At 33.4% G+C, this 25,212-nt stretch overlaps 4 protein-coding genes across 5 annotated transcripts; 2 read left to right on the top strand and 2 right to left on the bottom strand.

Moving 5' to 3' along the window:
* Positions 1–2,795: 2,795 nt before the first annotated feature.
* LOC127263770 (uncharacterized protein At1g27050) lies at positions 2,796–3,723 on the bottom strand. The gene is made up of 2 exons (XM_051292979.1): positions 3,334–3,723; positions 2,796–3,213 (listed from the first exon to the last, which is right to left on the bottom strand). Exons 1-2 carry the CDS (start codon positions 3,679–3,681, stop codon positions 2,932–2,934), a joined length of 630 nt encoding a protein of 209 aa, XP_051148936.1. The 5' UTR covers positions 3,682–3,723; the 3' UTR covers positions 2,796–2,931.
* Positions 3,724–7,688: 3,965 nt separating this feature from the next.
* Positions 7,689–10,728, top strand: LOC127264048 (uncharacterized). Its single transcript, XM_051293391.1, has 4 exons — positions 7,689–8,508; positions 9,439–9,635; positions 9,989–10,054; positions 10,133–10,728. Exons 1-4 carry the CDS (start codon positions 7,836–7,838, stop codon positions 10,508–10,510), a joined length of 1,314 nt encoding a protein of 437 aa, XP_051149348.1. The 5' UTR covers positions 7,689–7,835; the 3' UTR covers positions 10,511–10,728.
* A 9,132-nt stretch (positions 10,729–19,860) lies between these two features.
* On the bottom strand, positions 19,861–22,880 carry LOC127264142 (uncharacterized). 2 transcript variants are annotated; one of them, XM_051293563.1, is made up of 4 exons: positions 22,114–22,880; positions 21,187–21,629; positions 20,297–20,390; positions 19,861–20,189 (listed from the first exon to the last, which is right to left on the bottom strand). In XM_051293563.1, the coding sequence occupies exons 1-3, from the start codon at positions 22,599–22,601 to the stop codon at positions 20,302–20,304; spliced, it is 1,020 nt and encodes a 339-aa protein (XP_051149520.1). In that variant the 5' UTR covers positions 22,602–22,880; the 3' UTR covers positions 19,861–20,189; positions 20,297–20,301. The 2 variants fall into 2 exon arrangements, with proteins under 2 accessions (XP_051149520.1, XP_051149519.1); XM_051293562.1 differs by having other exon boundaries at positions 19,861–20,390.
* Positions 20,142–20,899, top strand: LOC127264143 (thioredoxin H2-like). Its single transcript, XM_051293564.1, has 3 exons — positions 20,142–20,284; positions 20,356–20,478; positions 20,594–20,899. The coding sequence occupies exons 1-3, from the start codon at positions 20,150–20,152 to the stop codon at positions 20,732–20,734; spliced, it is 399 nt and encodes a 132-aa protein (XP_051149521.1). The 5' UTR covers positions 20,142–20,149; the 3' UTR covers positions 20,735–20,899.
* Positions 22,881–25,212: the final 2,332 nt, after the last annotated feature.

The raw sequence follows: 25,212 nt of genomic DNA, 5'->3' as shown, positions 1-25,212 counted from the left end.
TGCAATTGTCTCTTAATCTGTATACCAATTTTCCTTTGAGCAGACATTAGAATTTACATATTTTGATGGAGATCATGATTGTATGTTGTAATTGTTTTTAAAATAATTCATGATCCATCTTCTTACTTATGATATTGAGATGGATGGGATATCCTACTCTTTTGGACATCTTATGTGTCGAGGCTATTTGTGGTTTATCTCGTACTATGTATGCATATTTTTCTTTTGTTAATACCCTTTTTAAAACACTATTTTTTTTTTGATATCTTGACTTTTTTATGTACTTTTGATAGTATTGAAATATACTTTAATAATTATCATATATCATTCTTTTATATGACCCATCAATCTGCTTAATTTAATTTTCTTTTGGATTTATGTCAATAACGTGTTCTTGAATATGCTATTAACTATTAATTTTAAACAGTACCAAAATTAAATTAAGATTGTGTAATAATAATAATACCGTTGGTTATTTTTAATCTCAATTCAATAACAAAAATTTTCATGATTTATTAATAAATCTTCATTTTAAAAAATATAAAACTAAAATAATTAAGCCTATTTACATTTAAAATAAAAATAAAAATAAAAATTATTATTATTTCTATCTCTAAACAAAATATATATCATAAAAATATAATCATTAAAGATAAGTTATATCATTAATTAGACTAAATATTATTTCAAATTGATGATGTCGATTGTTTGTTCAATTTTTATTTTTATTTTATTTTATTTTTGAGCAATATATTTTTTTATTTATTAATGTAAGTAGTTTTTTTTGGGCCAATGTATTTTTCAAAACTTTTCTTGTTTTACGGAAAATTAAATTCAATCATTTAATTTTTATTTTTTTTTTATCTCAATCGAAAATAAATATGTATTTACTTATATCTTGAAAAAAATTATATGATATCGTTTATTTTTATATTTTTATTTTCTATTTTTAATTTACCGTTTTATTAATTTTAATATAATTTCTATATATGTATGGTTTTATTTTTAGAAAATTATGTATTATTTTTTCTTTTTGTACTCAACAAAATTTTTCACCTATCTCTTTTCTTATTCATATTTATTTTCTTCTTTTCACTAGCAACTCTAAAAAATAAAATAAAATTCTCAATAATCTTTCTTCTCTTAATCTCAAATATGAGTAACGTTCACCTAAAAAAATCATATTTTTATTTTAAAATAAGAATATATTGTCATATAATATAAATTTATTATACAACATATAGAAAATTATACTAAGCAATAAATTCAAAGAAATACAAAAAATTGCATAAAATTACAAAAAAAAAAAATCTTCTATAAGAAAAATAAAATGAGAAGAATATCATGGATGTTTGAGCAAAAAAAATCAGAAAAAAATTGTTTATATGTGAGAAGAAATAAAATATCAACAAATTTATTAACATGTTTAACATCAATTTCGGAATTTAGGTCAACAAAAGTTTATTCTTGAATATCACCGTTCACCGTATCATCAACTTGAGAATCTTAATATTGAACATTTGATCATTTTCTTCTAAATTACTACAAAATAAATCGTATATAATATTTGCTATGTTGGTATCCATATCCATATGTTCAAATTGAAGAAGGAAATATGAGTTCAAATAGAAGAAATAAAAAAATTAACTGTTAATATATATATTAATCCAAGTTTTAAATATATTTTTTCTTTATATATTATCAATAAAGATTTAAATTAGTTATCAAAAAAGACAAGTGACTATTTTTAATGAATAATTACGGGTTTATTTGTTTGTAAAAAATAAAATATATTTTCAAAAATAACTAATATACACATATATTTTTTTATATTATTTATACAATTAGGTGAATTAAATAAAGCAGTCCTTGTCCGTCCTCTTAGGGCATCCACATCGGGGTTTCTCCATTGCAGAGAAACCCCGGCGTCATTTACCTTATAAAAAAAAATTAAAAAAATGACATGAAAATTAAGGGAAAAGAGCACTGGTGCTCTGCCCGGCAATTCAACAACAGAGTTGTTACACGTGTCCCAATTAAATTGAGATATTAAAAATTAAAATATGAACATAATAATAATAATCATATTAATAAATATTTGTTATAACATATAAATTAAATTATTAAATAAATATTAAGAAATATGTATATTAGATAAAATTATTTTAAAAATTAATAATTTAATAATATAGAAAAAAAAATTAAAATTTGTGTAAATTAATTTTTTGATGTGTATATAAAATTATATGGATTTTTAAGATAACGTGTAAGAGAGAATATGACGTAGAGAAGAAGAGAGATGGAAGAAACCCATTATGGGTTTCATTGACGAGGACTTACTCCCGAGCAGCTCCAACAATATATCTTTTAAATTTAAAATTAATTTTTAATATGATATTAAAAATATATATTTGATTTAGAGTCTGTTTCTTTAGATCAATTTTTTAAAATTTTATTATTTGAACTTTACGTTTTTTTAAAAAAAATACACTTTTCTCACAAAATATCTCATCAAAATATTATTTTAATACCAAATTCAAACCAAAATTTTCCAACTCAAGCAAAATGAACATAAAAAATAAAATCCGTTGGATTGTAAAGAAAAGGATCAAAATTGATAAAAATAATTTTAATTGATTTTATTTAATGGTAAACTTTTGATTTTTGCTCGAGGAGTCCAATTTCATTGAATTGTGTGATGTGTATTATCTTATCTCTACATTAGCTACACAAGCCATAAACAATGTCCGAATGGCATGAAAATATTACAGTGACTAATGTAAATTGAGAAACCCTTTATAATTAATTCTAAATTTCTCATGTGTCTTCCAAAATAATCAAATCAGATGCCAACAATAGGAACCACAATATAAAACTTACATTACACTAAGTAACATTCACCCAAGCTTCAAACTTTCCTAAAGATCAGAATCACAAAATATCATCATAAGCAACAATTTCCCTGCCCTTGAAAGTCCGATCCATACCTGAATCAGCAGCAATGGCGCCTTTAAGCTTATCATCTTCACCAATGGGATCAATAATTGTACTTTTGTCATCTCTGGGATTCACAATAGCTGAACCAAGCTTATTACCTCTCCCATGTCTACTTAAGGGCAACTCTGCCCTGACCAGTTTTGAAGACAGACCGTCATTCCTCCCAATTCCTCTCTCCCACTGCGGAATTGGATCGCTGGCAAGCACTACCTGCACCTTCATTGACGAACTGAGTCAAATTCAACTCTAATTTATATAATTAGGGTTTCCGATAAAAGAGGAGGGGGGAAAGGGCAAATTGGGAATTTGAAAAGGTAAAGAACCGAGGGAGCATACTGGAGTCGAATTTAGGGTAATCGGAAAGCTAGAATCTCGAGCTGCGTCGACGGCGGACTGAGCGGCATCGGCGGATCTGAAATTGACGTGAGCGACGCCGTTGGGCTCCATCCGCGTCCGTGATATCGGCCCGTACATCTCGAATCGGGATTTGATATCCAGCACGGAGCAGTCCGTCGGCACTCCGATTACCACCACGGAGGTCTGCAGCTTGGCGGCGGCGGAGGTGGAGGAAGAATCTTGGAGCGCATCGTCGGCGTCGAGGGGCAGTGGGCGGCGGCGGCGCTTGTGGAGGGCGTAAGGGGCGTGGCGGGAGGAGTAGGGTTTTTCTCTTTTCCTGTTGTTCATGATAATTATTAGGGAGAAGAATAGTACGATTTGGCCTTTTTTATGGAGAGAGTTAAAATTGATATCTCTAATTTACAGAGGGCTTCTTTTTTATTTTATTTTAAAGTTCGATAGAGGTTCAGGTCGGATATATTGCAAGTTAAATTTAAAGATTTGAATTTTTGTATTGATTTGGATTAAATTTTTATAAATTTTGAACTAATTAAAAATCTAAAATACATGTATAAATATTATTGGATATGAATCCAAAAACACCTGAACGAGAAGGAGACTTAAAGATAAAAGTGGTGCCAGAGCTCATTAGCCACGAAGCCGCTCAACAGCAATAGAGTTTCAAGCATCGGAGCCAAAGACTGCTGCTTCCACAGAGCCGAAGACAATAGTTTTCATTAGATTGTGGTGCTTTCACAGAGCCGAAAGCAGCAGCATCCATGGACCTTAGGGCAGCAACTCCTTTAACTATGGCGACTCCATCCCGGAACAATGCTTCTATAAGGTCAGAAAGTGTTATCTCCATTGGGTTGAAAACAACTACCTCCATTGGACTGCGGTGCTTCCACAAAGTAGAGAAAGGCTGTCTCCACAAAGTAGAAAGCAACAGCTTCCACAGATCATGGAATAACTACTTCTGTTAACCCTAGGTTAATAATTTCGTACTTAACATTAGTGGAGGCCAATACACTCTCATACTTTATTTAAAAAGCTCTATGGAACAAGCCAACAAGAGGAAAATCGAAGATTCCATTTAACTCGAGGTTGTTGGGGATACATCCCCGTGGACCGGTTAGGAGTACGATGGAAACAAGTCGGAGTAAACATCAGATATGGTCCAGAGGCAATGGAAGAAGTTCAGAGCAAGTGGAACCCGGTCGAGAGGCAATGGAAGCGGTTGAGAGCCGATGGAAGGAGGTTACAAGATGGTTAGGAGCTTATGGAAGGAAGTTACCAGGGAGTTCATGGAAGAAAGTTACTAGGCAGTTAGGAGCTAGTGGAAGGAGGTTACCAGGTTGGAGGTAGTAGTGGGAGGTTACCAAGTAGTTGAGAGTGGTGGAGAAATAATTGTAATCGCTCCTTTTAGTGAGAGAGGTGGTTATTCTAGTTTAGGATTAAAATTAGGAAAAAACACAACACACAGCCACAAAAAAATCAACTCGTATTTTTCTCTATTTTCTCTTCATGTTCTAGTTCCGTTTTTAGGTATTTTAATTCGAATTAGATGGCTTTATGTTTCTAGCTTATCTTTATCCATTTTCCAGTAGATTAATTCGAGTTTTAGTAGATGTTATTTTAAATCCATCGAAATCGGTCGTCTAGGCTCGAAGCCTCGTGTAAGATCGAAGCTATGCAGGCTCCATCGTAGGAGCAGCCTCCAATCCGACGACGGACAGGCTCTTTAGAGTACTTCCGGAACTCACACCAACAAATCGACGAACATTCTTGGAACCTCCGAATTTTAGGATCCAACAAGTATATATAGTTAATATTTTAATGAAAAGTATAAAAAAATTATCAAAAACTTTTGGATTTTTTAAATATATTATGCAATTTCACATTTTTTTTTATGTTCAGATTCTAGATTTTCAGTTCCGTTCTGATTTTATAATCAAATTTCAGACAATTTAATTGGTCCGAATTGATTTTTTCAATAATAATAAGAAAACCATTTGAATTTTTCAATCAATAAATCCGACCCTAAACCCAAAATCCAATCCTCACAACTGTTTTTTATTTGTTAATGGATTCTATAAAACTGATCCATTAATATAATACCCTATTAATTTTTTAATATTAATTAAATTAATTAGTTATTTTAATTTTAATTTATAATTGTTTTTATTAAATTATAAAAATTTGCAATAAAAATACTCACTTAAAATATCTCTACACTTTCATATCACACGTTATCTTTCCTCCATGTCATATTTTTTCTCTTCCAATTCAAAAAAAAAAAAAATATTTATATTTATATTAAAACTAATTATTTTTAAAATTTTAAAAAATGTATCTATATATATATCATCATGTAGAAAATAAAATTTTATATAATACAAAAATATAAAAAATAATTAAAATATAAATAGAAATATTATAAAAATTAAATAAAACAAAAAGTAAAAATTTGATGAGTATCTCTGCAGAGATATTTACTAGATATTTTTTTTGGGTTAAAATTCAAAATGAAAATTCAAAATGCTGACCTGTCATCTGACCTGGGTATCTCAACAGGAAGAGACAGCCAGTTGCATGTCTTAATTAATTATTAATTATACAATACTTAAAACTTTGTACACAAATTAACTGAAACGGAGAAATCAAGAGGCAAGGAAGCAATACGTTCTTTCCATTCTAGTTGGGGGCGTCTCAGTGGTGGCAGCAGTTGGTTCCGAAGTTTCGGCTTTGTTTAGATAGAAATTTTTAGAGGTTTTTGAAAATTTGAAAGTTTTAAAAAAAATGTAAAATGTTAGTATTTGATTTAATGTTTTGTGGAGAAAAAATGTATTTGATGTGATATTTTTTGAAAAATGAATAGTATCAAATGAATGAAAATATATTAGGCAAACAAAGTCTTTCATCTTTTATGTATATAATATATATATATATATATTTGTGGAGTTACGACCTAGACTCTTACTTTTACGGGCCTCCGTTTTTTTTTTCTTTCTCTTGCGGAAATATGTTGTATTTTTGTCAAAAATAGATATTTTCTTGGCTAAAATTGGTTTTTTTAAGTGAAAATACAATATGTTTCTGCAAGCTTGCGGAAACATGCTTTGTTGCATCGGAGCACAATAAATATCAAGATTGTATATTTGTGTTTTTTTAGCTTGTAACATTTTATTTTTTAAGAGGTAATATCATGGTTTTTAGTGTATTTAGTGAAAAATTTCTCAGTTATTCACGGTAATTTTTTGATGCACTGCTGAATCAAATTAAAACACAAATGAAGATTACAAACAATTTAGGTATAATATTTATCAACAAAAATAAAATATTTAAAAGATATACAATGATGAACACTTCACTCACACAACTCGGCCTTACTAACAAGACTTGACCGCATTAAAATTATATTTTGCAATAAATTGCCCGACAATCATCAACTATTTCCTACAAATACAAAAAAATATATATTCAACAAATTTGAAAATTTTTAATATAAGAAATCAATCGATTTTATTTAACAAACATCCAAAATTATTATTCACGCAAGAAAATACAATCAAGATAAAAGAAAACAAACTAACAAATAATTTTGATAATATTTTGAATATTTTCAATATAAATAACTAGACCAAATAGCTACATTAATAATAAAAACATATAGAACACATTAAAAAATAAATAATACTACAAAATAAAATTAAAATTATAGAATAACATTAACTTAAAATAAATTTGTTTTTGACGGAAAGTCATTGCGGACGGTGTGGGCAGACGGCTGGCCAGGTAAGCGAATGGAGACGACGGCTGCGGCGGATCTTGTCAAACAGATTCAGTTAAAGCAAAAGAATTTGCACAATTTGAAAATTTTGAATATATTTGATAATTTTGTAAATTAGTATTTTATTAAAAAATAAAAATAAAAATTTGAAATTAAAAAAAATATAACGAGAGAGTTTTAGGAAAAATATAAAGTGAAAATTTTTTAGAAACTTTTTTGATAATTTGATATTCTCCATAAGTCGGTCAAATTTATTCTTAGTTTCTTTTTTAGTTTGTTTATTAAATTTATTTTATTATTAATTTTGGCAAAATCAACAAATTAATATTTAATTATTATTTTTTATTCAAATATTTATTTATAACAAATACTACTAATTTTATTATATATATTTTTTTTATTTATTTTTATTTTTTAATTAAAATTTTAAAAATATTTTCGTATAACTATCAATTTTTTAATAAAATATTTATTTTTTTAATGGGCCGAGTCCAAATAGACTAATTTATAATAATTGGCATTAAGTGAATTATTATTATTTTTTCTATTGCTTTTTTAAGTCAGTACTCTTTCATCACCCAACTCGCCGCTTCATCTTCTCCACAAAAAACCCTCACCAAACCCCTCTTTTTCCCCTCCTCTCCGCCGCCGCGGCGTAAAGCCTAATCGCTTGCTGCAGTAGTTGTGTCACCGCATCAACCGCTAGCTAGCAATGGCGTCTGTATCCTCAGCCTCTGAAATCGCCATCGAAGGACCTGTCCTCAGTCTAGTGAACAAGCGCCTTCGAGCCTTGAGGAAGAAGCTTAACCGCATAAATCAGATGGAGGAGTCTCGGTGTCAAGGCAAAACGCTCAATAAGGAGCAAGAAGAGACCCTACTTACCAAACCCTCGCTCCTCGCCGGCATTGACGAACTCGAAAAACTTCGCCTGCCTCTCTCGCGAGCAGTGGATCAGGAAATTGAACTCTACATGGAGAAAAATAAGCAAAAATCTGATGTGACTGCAGAAATCCAGAATGAGGCGGAACCGGAAGCGAATGGGGAATACGACGGCGTTTCGGAGGTTTCTGATCTGCTTAATCTTCTGTACTTTGCTACAGTTTTCGATGTGAAGACATTGATGAGGGCTCACGATAATATGCTTACGAGAACGCACGAGAGGAACTGCTGCTTAACTTATGATTACGTCACCGATGAAGATACTGCAGAGGATCCTCTGAAAGAGTGGGATTTAGACATAATTGCTACACTTGGAGCAATGCTAACTTCACGCCCAGTTAACTCACGCCTGTCGCATAAGAACGCGTTGCAGAAGTGTGTGGAGCATGCCAAGTTGTGGCTTGCGAAAGCAGATCAGCCGATTGAGCCCGACTCCACCATCACTTGTATGAAAGCTTAACCATTGCTCTTAAAATGTGCATTTCGTTTTAGAATCTCTTTTCCTGTTTCAATTTCTTATGCTCTCTCTGATTGATGAGACTTTTTTATTTTGCTTAAGGTATGATCCTATTGTTTATAGTCATTCTGTGTTTTGCTTAGAGAATACAATGCTGTATTGAAGTGTACGAGTAAATCATCTTTCTTGGTGTGTTACATAGATTCTTCTGTGCTGTTATATATAAATGCATATGATTAGAATAGATGATAATTTTTGCTTTCTAATTTGCAAGCATTGCATAGTTTCTGTTGCTATGATTGCATGTATATGTATGGTTTGTATTCATGTGGACAATATGCTGAATTGTGTGGTTAGTGGTCTCTCGAACTGAAACATGACTGATGTGTTTGATGAATAATACTCCTTCCGTCACCAAATTTATGTCCATTTGGGTTGGATAAAGTTTTTAATGAATATGGTATTATATTAGTTGATTGTGACATGAAGAAGGGATATTTTGAGATGCATATGAGTGAAGTAAGAGAAATTTTTTTATAGATTGAGTGTGGTATGTAGTTGTGATATATTTGTAAATACATGTAATATTAAATGTTATAAATTAAGGAGTGTATATGAGCTAGTTGTTACAAATAGAAAGTGTATATTTTTGTGGACAAACAAAAAAGGAAAACAGGTATAGATTTGAGGTATGGATTTAATGGAGAGAGGGAGCAATATTTTTTGTTTGTTTAATTTTGATTACCATTGTAGTGATCTCTAATAAGGGGGTTTGTGCTCATTTCGAATGTTGTAAATTGATACTTATTTTCTACATTATGTTCCTGCAGCTTATTTTTGTTGGCGAGTCTTTTCCAAGATGGATTAGATTTAATGAATTTTGAGTTTGTGACATTTTTGTATTCTGTGGCTGTCGTAGATGCTGGCTTGAGGGAAAAGTTGAGTAAAATTATGGCTTCAGACTACTTCACTACTGCTCCAGAAATAAAAGCCCCGGTGGAAGTGGCAGCTGCTGCTGGAGATTATGTTTTTCAATTGCCTGGGCATGCATCCATTACCATACCAGTCAGTGCGTCTGAACCAACAGAAGGATCGGCTGTGAATTCCCAGAAAGAGGTAATTTTTAGATGTTTATTCTCAACCTTAATTGATTCTTAATGTGGAACCCATTCGTTTGTAGGATGTATATATGCTATCACTTTAGGACATGCCGATTAACATGCCTAGTTTCTAGTTTCAATATTCTCTTATTTCGCATTACACGTTTCTTGATTTTGATCGAGTGCAGTTTTGCTGTTATATTACAGTTGTATGAGGACTTGGTTCACAGCTTTAATCGCCATGTTTATGATGTATTTTCTTGTATGCTCGCAAATATATCAGATTATGACCCTTAAATTGTATATATAATGTTACTTGTGATGTACTTTTTTGTCTGTGTAACAATTTTCAAACTCCGTGCAACACAGGAAGAACAATCCCCCACTTCACCCAGCAACGATGTTTATTACGACGAAACTGGAAAAGCCCATCAAGTAATAATTAGTCATTGCTTTCCTTATTAAAATTGAGCATATAATTGTTGAAGGCGTTTTTGTTCATTTTGGTTTTAGGAAGTTTCTGAGGTAGAGAATGTATCAGAGGTCCAGCCTCAAGCAGAGCACGCCATCCCTGATACAGAAATCGAACAAAATTCAAGGGATGAGGACTTGAAAGAGCAGCAGCACACCACTCGGAAACCATATCAAAATTACAGAGGTGGCCGTGGTGGCGCCAACCGTAGAGGATATGGAAACAGCCGTGGAGGGAGAGGCAACGGCCGAGGCGATTATCAGAATGGGCGCAACCTATACTACGACCAACCTGGCGGTTATTACCCGAGGAACAATTATAATTACAGAGGGCGAGGCGGGAGGGGTGCAGGCCCCCCCAACTATAGTCGCCACCACGCTCCTGTAGTTCACGAAAACCATTCCCAAGTGACATCGTGAACTCATTCCCTTAAGGTGGTTGTGATCGTTGGTGGTATTCCGACTAGAAAGTCGGTAGTTGGAGGCACTGTGCCTATTAGTCTAAGGTATTTATGGTTGTCTCCAGGTAACATCTGTTTTTTTGTAGTTGAGATTAATGGAATCTTTTGAACTGAAATGCTGCTCTGCCGTATTAAGATTATTATTATTATTATTATTATTTGAAAACAAAATTATTAGTTGGTTGTGTTTTGTTTTGTTTGATTGATGATTTGTATGTGTTTAGTTTGATTGTGTTTTATGTGATATTATACAATTATAGCATGTTTTTGTGTGTTTTAAATCATCTGGATAACCATAATGGCTAGAAAGCTGTATAAGATAACAATTGCATCTAGATAGGATTCTAGTAGAGTCTTGACGTGGTGCAAGGGGATTAGTTTTGCAGCTTACCATCCACGGAATCGGTCATGAACTCACCTTATGTGGGTTATGGTTTATTTGACTGGTATTAATTTGAAATTATTGTTATTTATTTCTATTTTGAATTTGAAGTACTCAGAAGAGTATTTAAATTTTTGCCTCGGACTATTGGGGTTACGGAAGAAATAAAGTAATGGTGAATTATCGCGTATTCGCAATTTCCGTCTCTATATTTAACCGTCTTTTCAATTAGTGTTCTTGTAACAATAATTTCGTAAAAAAATGTTCATTTTTTTTGCTAGTTTGCGCAAAATTTAGTCTGAACGCTAATTAGAAGATTATTAAGGATAATTGAAGAACGCCGTTGACAGAGTAAGCACGTGCCATTCACGTGACCTTGCATTAGACCGAACTGGTTCGGTTCAATCCCGATTCTGTTCAAACCGCTTTATATTTTCTCCAGATTGATTTCATTCTCCATTTCTCAGTCCAGTCGCGAGAAACCCTAGGTCCTTCGAGCATCGCCATCCTTAAACGAGCTAGATTAAAGGTAGAGTTCATTAAACGAGCTAGATTGAAGGTAGAGTTCAGTAGCTCATTCCTCCAATTCTTGCTGGATTTCAGAGAATGAGCTCGATGTTTTCATCCCGAGCCAATTTCTCAAGAAATCCGCGGATTAGAGTCCCCAATTGAGGATATTCCAAAGTTGGTGTGTAGATGTGGATATGAGCTCCCATTGCTTACCTCATGGAGCACAAGCAATCCGGGTAGGCGGTACAAAGCTTGTCCTAATTAGGCTGTACAAAACATACCTCCGTCGGTGCACATTGGCTATGTTAAACAGCATAGCAGTTTAATATTACTTAATATGGGGATTATTGCGCTCATTTTTCTAGTATTCGGCTTTATGGCGATAGTCAACACCACCTCACCTCCGAAATTGGCTATCGCCAAATAGTAATATTAGTGATAATGTGTTGCGTGATCCAGGGGTTGGATTGTTGTTGTTATATCGTAAGTTGAAATGTTGATGTATTGTGTCGGTCTATTGTGTTGTTGTAATATTTTTTGCTTGAAACTCGGCTTTGGATTCTCGTATTGGAAGGAGCATTGCTTGTTATTGTATGAAGAAATGTTGTAGTCGTAATATATTTCGCATCTTTAAGTTTGATCGAGATCAATTCGTTTGTATGGAATGTGATTACAAATTGGAGCAGCTTGTGTTGTGTATAGGGGAACCTGTGTTCGTTTGTATGGAATATCAATGGTGTGTAATTATACAACTCAGTGCATGAATCAACCTATGCAAAAACGTAAAATAAACAATCACAATTAGACAACGATTGATGAACCTGTGTGCATTGCCAAGAAAAAATAAAATTTACTTAAAAGTAAATCACATAAACAAATGTCAATACCTAAGTCCCCAAATATTTCAAATTGCATATCACATTGAAATACCAACAATCCATGATGTTCCCCATCAAAACATAATTCCCAAGAGTTTTCAAACATATTGACTCACAAGATGAAATGCAAATTAAGGGCAGTAAATTTTTATTAGGCGCATGAAGTTTCTACTTTTTCTTTTTGGTGGGTTTATCTTGCTTTCTTGGATTGGCTCTCTTTTTATCATTTGAGGCACCTCATGCCCTTATTTTTTATGTTGGCTGGATGTGTGCTTCGATTGGTGCCACGACTGTCGTGCTGCCACCATATACTCTATTGGAAACACACGATTGCAGTCTGGATAAGGTAATGAATGTGTTTCCTCCTTTTAACAATAACAAATGTATGAATGGTGTTGGACGTCGAAGGTATCTACAAATAAAGAGAGTTCATTTAGTACCAGAGTTGTGATAAAAATTGTATCTAACATTCCCAAAAAAATATTACTGTACTTTAATTGAAGCCATTTTTTTCCTTGGACTGGTGCGGATTTTCGCTTTTGAACGAGCATTGGTGTTAGCCTAGAAACACAAACAGCAGACCAGACAATGAACTTGTGAAATGAAAGTACATATAAACAGACCATACAATTACCTAAGTTGGTGTTTTTTTTCTTCCTTGGCCTAGTGCATGATCTTTTTGTTGATGGAGCATCACCAATATCCTGTAAACATTGAAACTAAACACGACGGTTATCAAGTGAAATGGAATTGAATTGAAGTTTTACAAAGCATACCATTGTGAGATTATCCGACTCCCTAATAGAAGGCTGCAAGCCAACAGCCATAAGTCCATCCACATTTGCTATGAACTTCATTCATGCTACGCAACTGCCATGCTTCATCACCCTGCACATTGGACACGAGCACGAACCACCCACACCTCTGTTTCTTGCATGTGGCTTTCAACATACTCTTGTCAATCTTTTGGAAATTGCACACTTATCCCCCTCTTAAAACAATGGCTTTCAATGGCAAACTCAGCCTCAACCCTCAACTTAAACAACAACTCCAATTTCAGCTCTAGATTTTCACCACCAGTGTTTGAATTATATATTTCAAACTGGTTTGTCCCCTCATTCTCACTTCTATCACTTTCCATCCCACTATTTAACTCACTATCACTACCCATGACATCTGCCTCACCATCCTCTTTTTGTAAAATGTTCAAAACATCTTCAGCAACTGTTGAATCATCCACAATTGATTTTCCTTTCATCCTACCTTCAATGTCAACCCCGAGGACCCCACTCTCTAACTCAACTTCATTATCTGAGTCATCAAAATCAGAATCATTTTCTTCCATTTCACTTTCTACACAATCACTAGCCTGAGGAACTTCACCACCTAAATCTTCTATTCCACTAATTAGATTGGATTGAGGATCTTGGCTAAGCCCGATATCCAGATGTTCTAAGTATATTTCGAGTTCATAATTATCTGGAATATGTTTTGTCATCCACAATATATCCTTATAACTTTCCAAACACTTGCATTGTCTATCAAAGTTGTTACCGTACTTCAGCCAAAATCTAACACTATTCGCTTCTTTATATCCCAATTCCTCTGCATATCCCCACATTTTCAACACACTTAATTTATCCATATCAACAAAATCAAAATAATCATGTTCTCCCCCTAAATATTCCCTACGAGGCTTATGTCTCATCACCCCGCCAAAATAAATTTTCAAAGTAGCAGAAGAATCTTCATTGAACATCGCCCCTACATTTCAATAATGCTAAGTGTTTAACATAATGTAGTATATTCATTCAAACCAGTAGAACAAAAGAATATAAATCAACACGTAACCACAATGTTATTTACTGGACATAATTCAATTTCTAGCACAATATAATCTCTTTTGTTTACCTCATTTTATTGAAATTTAAGCCTTTCATAGATGACATCAAACAAATTAACCACAATCCTATCATAGACTGAAAAAATTATAATACGTAAACCGTAAGCATATTTCAAATTAAGGGCTTTCAACTTACTGTAATTGGGGGTGAAATCAAGAGCGTGCTTGCTTCTACGCGCCATTGTCAACCACACACTGGAATCTACGCCTCCACGACGGAATTGAACGAACGAACTCCTGAACTAACTCCGCCTTCAATCCAACTCGACTAGAGATGACAATGATTGATGAGAATTAGGGTTTTGCAATTGTAAATATGGGTGGAGTATCGGTGGGGAAAATGGGGTGGCGATGCTCGAAGGACCTAGGGCTTCTCGCGACTGGACTGAGAAATGGGGAATGAGATCGGTCTGGAGAAGATATGGAGCAGTTTGAACAGAACCGGGTTCGAACCAAACCGGGATTGAACCAAACCGGTTCCGTGGAGAACCGGGTCTAATGAGAACCGATTCGGTCTAATGCAGGGTCACGTGGGTGGCACGTGCTTACTCCGTCAACGGCGTTCTTCAATTACCCTTAATATTTTTCTAATTAGCGTTTAGACTAGATTTTGCGCAGATTAGCAAAAAAGAGGGACATTTTTTACGAAATTAATGTTATAGGGACACAAATTGAAAAGACGGTTAAATATAGGGACGGAAATTGCGAATACTCCGTGAATTACCTTTGATTGTTCTTATATATGTTCCTAACAACTGGTCAGAATTTATGGATTTTTTTCCGTTGGGATGGTTCTGTCGAACGGGGAACGTTTGACTAGATTGGAGTTAGATGAAAATGAAATCAAGGAAAAGATAGATGCGCAAGATGCGAAGCTAGATGCACAGGTGACACAACTCGCCGATATTGCGGCATCTATGGCTGCCTTGACAGTAGGACTATTTCTTCTGCAGCTGGCTGTGCAATCGGCAAATGGAACACCACTGAGGGGGAAGACGCCATAAGTGGCAGTAGATGAGATGAGCCCGACGAGTGGGCAGGAAGGGGGCATACTGCAGTCGGGTGGCAATGCGACAACAACTGCATGGGTGACGAGAGCACTGAGTGAAGGGAAGCGCATGACACAGTGGGATAATAGTGCAATGGCGAGGGCTGAACAATAATTCGAGATTTACGGCACGTCACCGGAGCAGAAGGTAGCAATGGCGAGGGCCACAATGGAAGGACTAGCATTGTATCGACTGATGTGGCTATGTGCACGTTGCCTGGGGCTACCATGGGAGGAATTCACCCATGCACTAGTGGCGCGGCTTGACATGTGTTTTAAAGGCATCTGTTTTGAGCGATTATCAAAGGTGAAGCGACATTGAATAGTGGATGAGTATATATCGCACTTTGTTCAATTGACAAGTCAAGTTTCCGGATTGTCGGAGGTGAACTACAACCGACTAATTTGGAGACCGCGATGAAGTTGTCCAGGGTTATCGAAGATAACTTGAGTTTGCAGAATGACAAGCAAGGGAGCCAGTCAATTGGTAACTTTGGACACCGTTCATAGGGGTTTTCTTGATCATCAGACGATGGTCCAATTTCCGGAAATATGACCAATATGAGTGGTAGTGGCCCAAGGGTTGGAAGCCAAACTGTGGGTATAAGCTCGGTGTCATCCGGACTGTCGACGGCACGTTTTCGATTTACCCGACTTCCACCCAAGGTATTGAAGGAACTACGTGCGAAAGGATTGTGTTTTCGTTGCAAAAAGTCATTCTCGCCGGGACATGATTACCCCCTCAAGCAACTACAGGTACTAATCGCTGAGGAAGACGAGGAGTTAGCTCTCCAGCAGTACGGTTTGCTAAATTATAAATATCCATGTATTTTTACTTTAACAAATGCTCTGCGTATTATTAGTAAAATTTCTAGCTTGACAGCGCCGCCAGACGTAGTTAATCTTAATCGAACTGAGTAATCAAATTTTTATTTATTGTGTTTTTGTTTGTTTTCTTCTTGATTCTCTCAAGTTTTGTAACAAGTAACAAGTGGTATCAGAGTTATATCTGGTTGATTAATGATATATTCGTATAAGTTTGATCTGGAGAAGTTTAATGGGTCGAATGCTTCACGCTTTGGAAGGTCAAGATGAGGGCACTTCTGATTCAAAAGGGATGTGCGGTTGTGTTGGAGGGAGAAAACAAGTTTCCTAAAGACACGAAAGAGAATGTGAAGAATGAAATTTTGGCAAAGGCTCATTCTGCGATATTGTTGTCAGTTACTGATTAGGTGTTATGGAAGATTGTAGATCAGACGACGGCTTTTGGATTATGGGATAAACTGTGTGAAAAGTACCAGAACAACTTTCTCACGAATAGGTTATATCAGAAGCAACAATTTTACACCTTTCAGATATTTGAAAGTACTCAGGTGAAGGATCATCTCGATGCTTTTAATCGAATTATTCTTGATCTTCAAGGAGTTGAGGTTAAAATAGATGATGAAGATCAAGCCTAATTTTACTGTGTTCACTACCTGGTTTATATGAGAGTTTTGTGGATACTATGTTGTATGGTAGAACTATACTTTCTGTTAATGACATAAAAAAAGCTCTTATGTCTAAAGAATTAAAAAGAAAAGTTTCTTGGGAAGGAGGTTCTGGTTCAGGTTTTGCACCTGTTGGTCGATATTCGTGATTTTTTAACAACAATTTATTATTTTGTTCGGTCAACAAAAGACATGTGATTAGTTCAGAATATTTCTAGAAGATTCTTTTGAGATAAAACTGCTGCAAAAGCATATTAGAAACATTAAAAATGGAGAAAGTTTTTCCCATCGTATTACTTTTAGATATATTTTCGCAACAGTGATATAACTGCGATGTTATTTTAAATATGACATAATTGTATTCTTGAACAGTTCTAAAGACCTAAAGTTGAAAACTTTACCATTCGCTTCTTGCCATGGAAATAAAGTCAACTATATATTATCGGTCTTTTTTTCAATATCTCTCACAATTCGAGCGAGGATTCCAGTGTCATATATTGCATTTTCAGTACCTCATCGATGTGATGTCACAAAAGATCATGACTTTTGGATGATCTTGGCTCGTGGGATTTTTTATCCCAGACAATAGTATTTTCTTAGCCCATTCACACTAGATGCTTTTTCACATTGTGAGCTCATGCTATATAGTTTTGGCTAAGACGAGTGAGAAATTCTTGTTTGACAAGATTACTCAAAATAAACAAATAAAATATCAAATATTACATTGCGAAAATTTTAAAACACAATCGTGGTGATAACATGTTGTGATATTATTTTAGAGATAACTAATAAAAATATTAATTATTTTTAACACTAACTATATATTTTATATATATCGTACATATATATGTAATGTATGAATGGCGGACTGTGTAATATATTTAAGTATATTATGTATGATGTATATTTGAGCAGTATGTAATTATATATATATATATATTATCAGCATATGTAATTATATATATTAGATATATGAGTGCATGTGTTTCGAGTATCATATATGCGTGCAATGCATGTATGTAAATGGTAATAATGGAAAGAGAGTTGTGAGAGAGAAGAGAGAGAGTAGATAGGATAAACTTGAGACATTTTCATTCATTAAATGGGATATATATATATATCTGATTTAGTGATTTATTTTAGTGAATGTGCTAATTTGTTTCATATAGATTGTTGAATTGGTATATTTGGGTGTTATATTTTATATGTATATTTATTGAAACGTGAAGGATCAGGTGCTGATATTATACTTTAATTCAGCATTGCTGAATTGAAATTTAATTTTTCTAAATTTACTAATGTGCTTTCTATATTTATTTATTGTACATTGAATTATATAGTTGTTTGCCTTAAATTTATACAAAATGGAATCTACTTGTTTGCATTTTAATGGTGTTGATTTTATTTCATAAAATATTATAAAAATTAATTAATTATTTCCTGTAGATTTTATGAGTCGAGCAGCAAAGGAAGAGACACATGGGTGTGTTTGTTTGGCATTATTCATCTTATTTGTTTTTTCTCGAAAACATCAAATTAAACATATATTTTTCATTTTTTATATTATATTAAAAATCAATTTTACATTCAAAATATCATATCAACACTTATCTATATCACATCATACAACTATTCAAATTCAAAATTTTTACTATTCAAATCCCAACTTAAAATCCAAACCTCCAAACAAATACATAGACTATGATATTTGGATGCGAGAAAAAAAAAATATATATATATATATATTCTAATTCTCTTTGTATCTTAACAAGGAAATTATTTTTTATTTTTGTTCATTTTAAAGCAAAATATTTAATTTTAAAATAATTGTCTTCTCTATTTAATATTATAAATATTTTTAAAATTTATAATATATTACAAAAATATGTATCTTTATATTACACAATATTAATAAAAATATTTTAACTTTTTTAATAATAATTTATACTATATATAAATAGAATACTAATATTAAAAGAGGTACGTGTAAAAAGCACATTAACTAATATTATTTTAGTTAATCATATCTAAAATTACATATTTATCCTCTAATTAATCACAACATTTGGATTAAATTTAATCCAACAATTTAGCCTTAAATCAACACCAAAATTTAAAGCTTATTATTAACATTTTTTTTTTTTGTGAAAACTGCAGCCGCTACCCGAAAATACGATTGGGTAAACCCCCGATCGAACCTAGTATCTGTATTAATTTAAAGCTTATTATTAATTGATTGTGATAGGACTAGTTTAAGAAGTATTACCAAAAACTTAATGAAGAGAAATATATATATACATATATATATTTTTTTGTATATAGATTGTGTAAGTAGTTACAATATTTTTTTGTAAATAAGTACTCTTTCTGTCCCAAATATTTTTTAATATTTTTAAATAAAAAATTATTAAATATATTTAATTTCTACGTCACATTTTATTCCATCACATTTTTTTTCTCATCATATCAATTTAATACTCAAATTATTCTATTTAATACTAGCCACTTAAATATTGCACTATATTTGAAATAGAGAGAATATAATATTGAAGATTATAAATAAAAAATATATATAAAAACTATTTGCTATAAACGAAAACAAGATACTTTTCGTGGACAAAAAAAAGGAAGAAATAAATAGAAAATGAATATATATATATATATATAATTTTTTAAAACACAAAAAGGAAAAATACACATAGATTTTGGGAGATGAAGTAATATAAACTTAATATCAATAGTACACGACTTAAGGTCTTATAATTTTTCCTAATTTGTATAAAGATTACATAGAAATCAATCTTATTTTGCCCAATAAAACATGCTATTTTATCCAAAAAAAAAGAAAAAAAAGAAGGCCCCTTATTGGTTAAAGTAAAAGAACACATCCAGAATTCGGTGTCTAAAATGAATTCGATGCCCCAAATTTCAACCCCAATTGGATGTTAATTAACAAATGCAACACTACATATATAGCTTTTACGTACTCAATGTCCGATCCTAACATTCCCCAAAACACTAATTTGATTCCAACATTATTTTACTGACACGACAGATGAATAAAAAAATACATAAAGCAGCATATCGAATATTGCAAAAATCATCAAACCATAAAAAGCTGTATTTACAAGCAACGGCTCCAATGTCTTCACCTTCTTTTAAAAACACATAACCTAATTATGCCTAAACTGACATATTTAAACCAACGGACAACACACCAGCATGTCCTAATCAAGAACATATTCTGCAGGCCCATATCTAACATTTCTCCAAAAAGCTTCAAAATAAAATGAACAGCCCAAACTCTTTTGACCAGTATAAAAGGGAATGGTTACCTCAGTTTAGACGATCCACACTCCATTCTACAAATCTGGAGAAGAAACTAAGATGGGGGCCAGTGTTTCCCATGTCTCCGATCCGTTGCCGCCTACAAGATTCGACGGACACGGTCAGGTTATTGCATTTCACTCATCGTCAAAGCTCAAAGTCCATTTCGAAGCATCAAAGCAAAGCAACAAACTGGTAAGAATGTACTTTTGCTATTTCATGCTGGTGTCTTGGGGTTTCTGATCATCTGTTTTCGGATGATGCAGGTGGTTGTCGACTTCACGGCTTCTTGGTGTGGCCCCTGTCAGTATATACAACCTGCAGTTAATGAATTTGCAGAGACATATAGAGATGTGGAGTTCATCAAGATAGATGTGGATGAACTGGAAGTAAGTCTATATGTGTGTAAACTAAATGCCGTATCTGTTAAAAATCAAGATATGACTTTGCAGACAATGACCAAAATTACGAATTGTGTGTGTGTGTGTGTGTGTGTGTAAACAGGATGTGGCGAAGCAGTTTGGGGTGGAGGCAATGCCGACTTTTGTTCTTATAAAGAAAGGGAAAGAAGTCGACAGGGTTGTGGGGGCGAAGAAGGAAGAGCTTAAGAAGAAGATTGAGAACCACAGGCTCGGAAATGCATGATGCAATGTAGAGCAAGAGATTCAGCATTGCTGCAAGAAACAAGACAAGAAATTACGAGACTGAATTAAAGAAATGCTTAGATTCTTATGCATGAAATTAAAGTACATATCATGGGCTAGTAGTATACACATAATTGACGCGATGACGATAAAGTTTCTAAGAAAACAGACTTCTTACAGCATTGGATTATTCAGAGAAGTAATCTATCATCCAATTATTCAACATAAAAGAATTATGGAAACAGCTACAACAGCATGAAAATAACTCAACACTTCAAACCAAGTTATGGAATTTGTATATTTATCGAATGTTAAAGAAAATGAAAACGTAGTCTTTCCTTCCATATATACACAACTTTACCAGTCAGAACCGAATTCATATATACACTACATTCCACGCTTATAACTACAGGGAATGACATAGCAACCATTGAAAAGAAAACCAGTGCTAACCCGATGATCTGCCCAAGATCCTCTGCAAATCTGACTTCTGTTCGGAAGTAAGCCTTGAAGGGAACTTGATATTAAATTTGATCCTCAAATCACCATTTTTGCCAGGCTCTTTAGATATGGGCATACCTTCGTTTTCAACTACAAGTTCATATCCAGGCTTAACAATGTCTGTTACTTGAACAGATATATCTCTTCCGTCTAAGGTTTTTATGCTGAGAGACTTTCCTGTAAGAGCATCCACTAGAGATATCTTTTGATTGATTATTAAATCATTTCCATCCCTCTTGAAAGCAGGATGAGATTTCTGATCTACAACAAATATCAGGTCACCCGGTGCAGCACCTGGTTCGTGGTTCCCTTTCTCGGGGAAAGTAATCCTCGTTCCATTTTTCCAACCGGGTTTAATATGTATAGACAAGACCTCTTCAACAGTTACCGGCTTCCTGCAATAATAACATTAGTTACTTTGTTTAGTAGCTATATCATCGGAACAGAAACATTTATCGAACACTCTAAATTACCTTCATTCACAAAAGACCCGAAAAAAAAAAAATGATAAATACTAACTATTAGATTCATCAAGAACTGAGACAATGCATCAGAGTAAGCATTTTCATTATACATAACCAACACTATAATGCTTCGATTCTCTCATCATTTCGAAAAAAATGTCTATTCCTTTACTGTATCCCAATTTTATGCAAACTCATAGAACAATCAAAGATTCCAATCCACATAATTGCACCAACCATGAGTCATCGACAACCAGGAAGCAAAGTAGCTATGAAATTTGCAATTAAGGCAAACAAATTCCACCAAATTCCGACCCCTAAAATATCATTCAACAGCCACTCAATCAACACATCAATTGCATCATGAAACTAGACTGAAATTAAATCAAAATTGAGCCAATAACAATGAACCTACCCTGAATCGTCAAGAACGATTCTGGATATCTTCATTTTCCTCTTCGACCCCTTGTACAGCTCCTCCAAGCTACACGGCAACTTGGTCTCCATAACCGCCGCCTTCTTCAGCCTTCCTCCGCCGCCAACGGCGCACTTACCTTTCCCTCCATCCAGTTCACTGAAAAATTCCTCAAAAATGTCCTCCGCATCTCTCGGACTAAACTTGAAACCCTTAGACGCGGAATCTCTGCCCTTCGAACTCCGCGGCGGATGCAAACCAGATTTCAGCCCTTCCTCTCCATACGAATCGTAGATCTGCCTTTTCTGTGGATCGCTCAATACATCATACGCCTCACTCAGCTGCTTGAACTTCGCCTCTGCTTCCTTAGCGTTTACTGCATTCTTATCCGGATGCCACTTCATCGCTAACCGCTTGTACGATTTCTTCACATCCTCCTCCGTCGCATTCCGCGAAACTTTCAATATATTGTAATAATCAACCCCCATTTCCAACAATGCAACAATTACCTCCTTTTACCCTCAGATAATACAAAACCTTGATCCTCCCCAAAATCTGATCAAGATCGACCTCTTACACGCACACACGAAGGATCAATCTCTCAAATACTCCAACTACTAGTGATAAACAAATGGCCGGCGGTAGAACGGCCGCCGACGGTGCGGAAAACGATGCGCAGCGACGGTTTCCAGGAGGTAGTTAAAGTGACATGGGTTGCAGATTCTCTGATATACTTTGCAAGAAAAGTAGTTGTGACTGGTAGAGGTTTGTCGTAGGCTTGAGTTTTAGAAAATTTGTTTCTTTTAATATTTTATACATATCGTTATTATTTTTATATTTTTTATATTTTTACATTAAAAATATTAATTCATATTATCTCATAAAAGAAACCTTATATATATATATCTATATATATTTTTAAATCTAATAAATAACGTGAAATAATAATAATAAAAAATACAAAAGAATACATACATGTAAATAAGATTTTATTAGTACATATTCTTGTAAAATATATTTATTTTACTATTTTAATTTATTTATAAAATATTTGCAAATATTAGTAAAAAGTAAAAATGTTTAACTGTTAAGTTAAAAATTATATAATTAAAAATATAAAAATAATATTAAAAGATCATTTTTTCTTTTTTAATTTCAGCGTCCAAAACTTTTTAATACATTTTCCGAAGAGGAGGTAGTAAGTTTGTTTTTTTAATCACATAGTTCTCATAAATATTATAAAAAATATAATTTATAATAAATATTAATACAATATATATAATATATTCATTTTATGCATTCACAAAAATTAATTATTTAATATAAAATATTATTTTTTATATTACCGACATAATTTGTACTTAATGTAAAAAGAAAACACATTGATCCAAAAATATAACAAAAGTAGTGTGTTCTTAGGCATTTCTCCAAAAACATACACAATTCCATGTCCTTTGCATAATATTTTTTTTTCCAACCAATTTTGCTAAACAAACACACCTAACACACAAAATCTTTATTTGGTGATTTTATGTATTTATTATTACATTTGTTTTGAAGAATATTTGTATTTTTCTGTAAAATATTTATCAATATAAAAAATTATTTATCTAAATATTATTTCAATAATTTATACCAATCACGGATCAGTTCACTAATAAAGTATTATATTGAGTAAATTATTTAAATTAAAATTAAAATTTCTAAAATTTACCTAAGTAAATAAACTATTTACAATGAATATATTTCATATAAAGTATTATTTGTAAAATATATCATTAAAAATCATACATTTTTTTTTTTTTAAATTGTCACGGAGAAGCGTGGGAGGGAGAACGTGGGGGGAGCGTAAGGGATGGGGCCTGGCCGACAAAGTATCTCCTTCTTTGTGTTAGGAAAAAGCGTGCGTTTCCGTACCAACTATCGAATCTCCTCTGCCGTTCAATGCTGGCAAAGGAGCCAAAGCCAATTTCAATTTGGCGGTTAATACGACGCCGTATCCTGGACCGCTTGCAAACTACGTCGTTTTGCATTTCCGCCCACCATTACTCAAAGTTTTAAACTTTTAAATATTTGATTCAAGCCAAGTTGAGTTGAGCGGGGCTGTAATGTATTGTTGCTGAAAGTTAGGAAGAGTACACGTGGTATGGTACTCACAACACATTTATTTAGACATCAAAATTTTGACCGTTGCTTTTAGAGCTATTAAGAAAGGCGGATTGATCAATCTACAGCTTGCAGTAATTCATAATTTAACAAGTTTTTTGGTACGTCGGTACCGCAATTTGGTTTATAGGTTGTTTTTATTATTTATTTATTATTATTTTATAATTTTTATTAAAATATTATTTATTTTTCATTTAATTTACAAATATTATTGTTTAAATATTTGCGTTTGTATTATCAACTGGATAATGAGAGTTCCAATATCATATATATAAATATCTCCCAAATAATAATATATAAAAATATGCTAACTCTTTCAAACTCAATGTGGTAAAGTAGAAACTAATTATATTTGCAGTCTGATCCTCAAAAGAGACAAAAGATAGATGAACATTACTTGCAACAATATGCTGGCGAACAAAGTGACAATCAATCTCAATATGCTTGGTGCGCTCGTGAAAGACATCATTATGGAATATTTGGATTGCGCTCATGCTGTCACAATGGAGGGAAGTTGATGATCATTCGGGTGCAACGTAGGGGTTGCATTCTAAAGTGGGGGAGGATGTGATACCCCCAGAGTTGGGCCGGTGCTAGGCCAACTCCCATGGATGAGATAGTGTCAAACCATCCGATGTTGAATATAGGTTAAATGGATTGAATAGACTACTCATGTAAACAATGTGCACATTCCTTTTCGAGAGCCCTACTGAAAGAACTCTATATTTAAGTGTGCTTGCTCTAGAGTAATTTGAGAATGTGTGAACCCCTGAAAAGTCTTTCAGGGTGCACGCGAGTGAAGACAAAAACACGCTGGAAGGACTCGTGTTGACTTGTGGGGCCAGTCTATTGAGGATAGGTGACCCCCTGAAAAGTCTCTCAGGGTGCACGTGAGTGAAGACAAAAATGCGCTGGAAGAACTCGTGTTGACTT

Source organism: Andrographis paniculata, unplaced genomic scaffold, assembly GCF_009805555.1.
Source record: "Andrographis paniculata isolate CXL003 unplaced genomic scaffold, ASM980555v1 Contig69END, whole genome shotgun sequence".
In the NCBI taxonomy this organism is placed as follows: Eukaryota; Viridiplantae; Streptophyta; class Magnoliopsida; order Lamiales; family Acanthaceae; genus Andrographis; species Andrographis paniculata.
The sequence above is the reverse complement of the archived record's forward strand: the minus strand, read 5'-3'. Positions and strand labels throughout refer to the sequence as shown.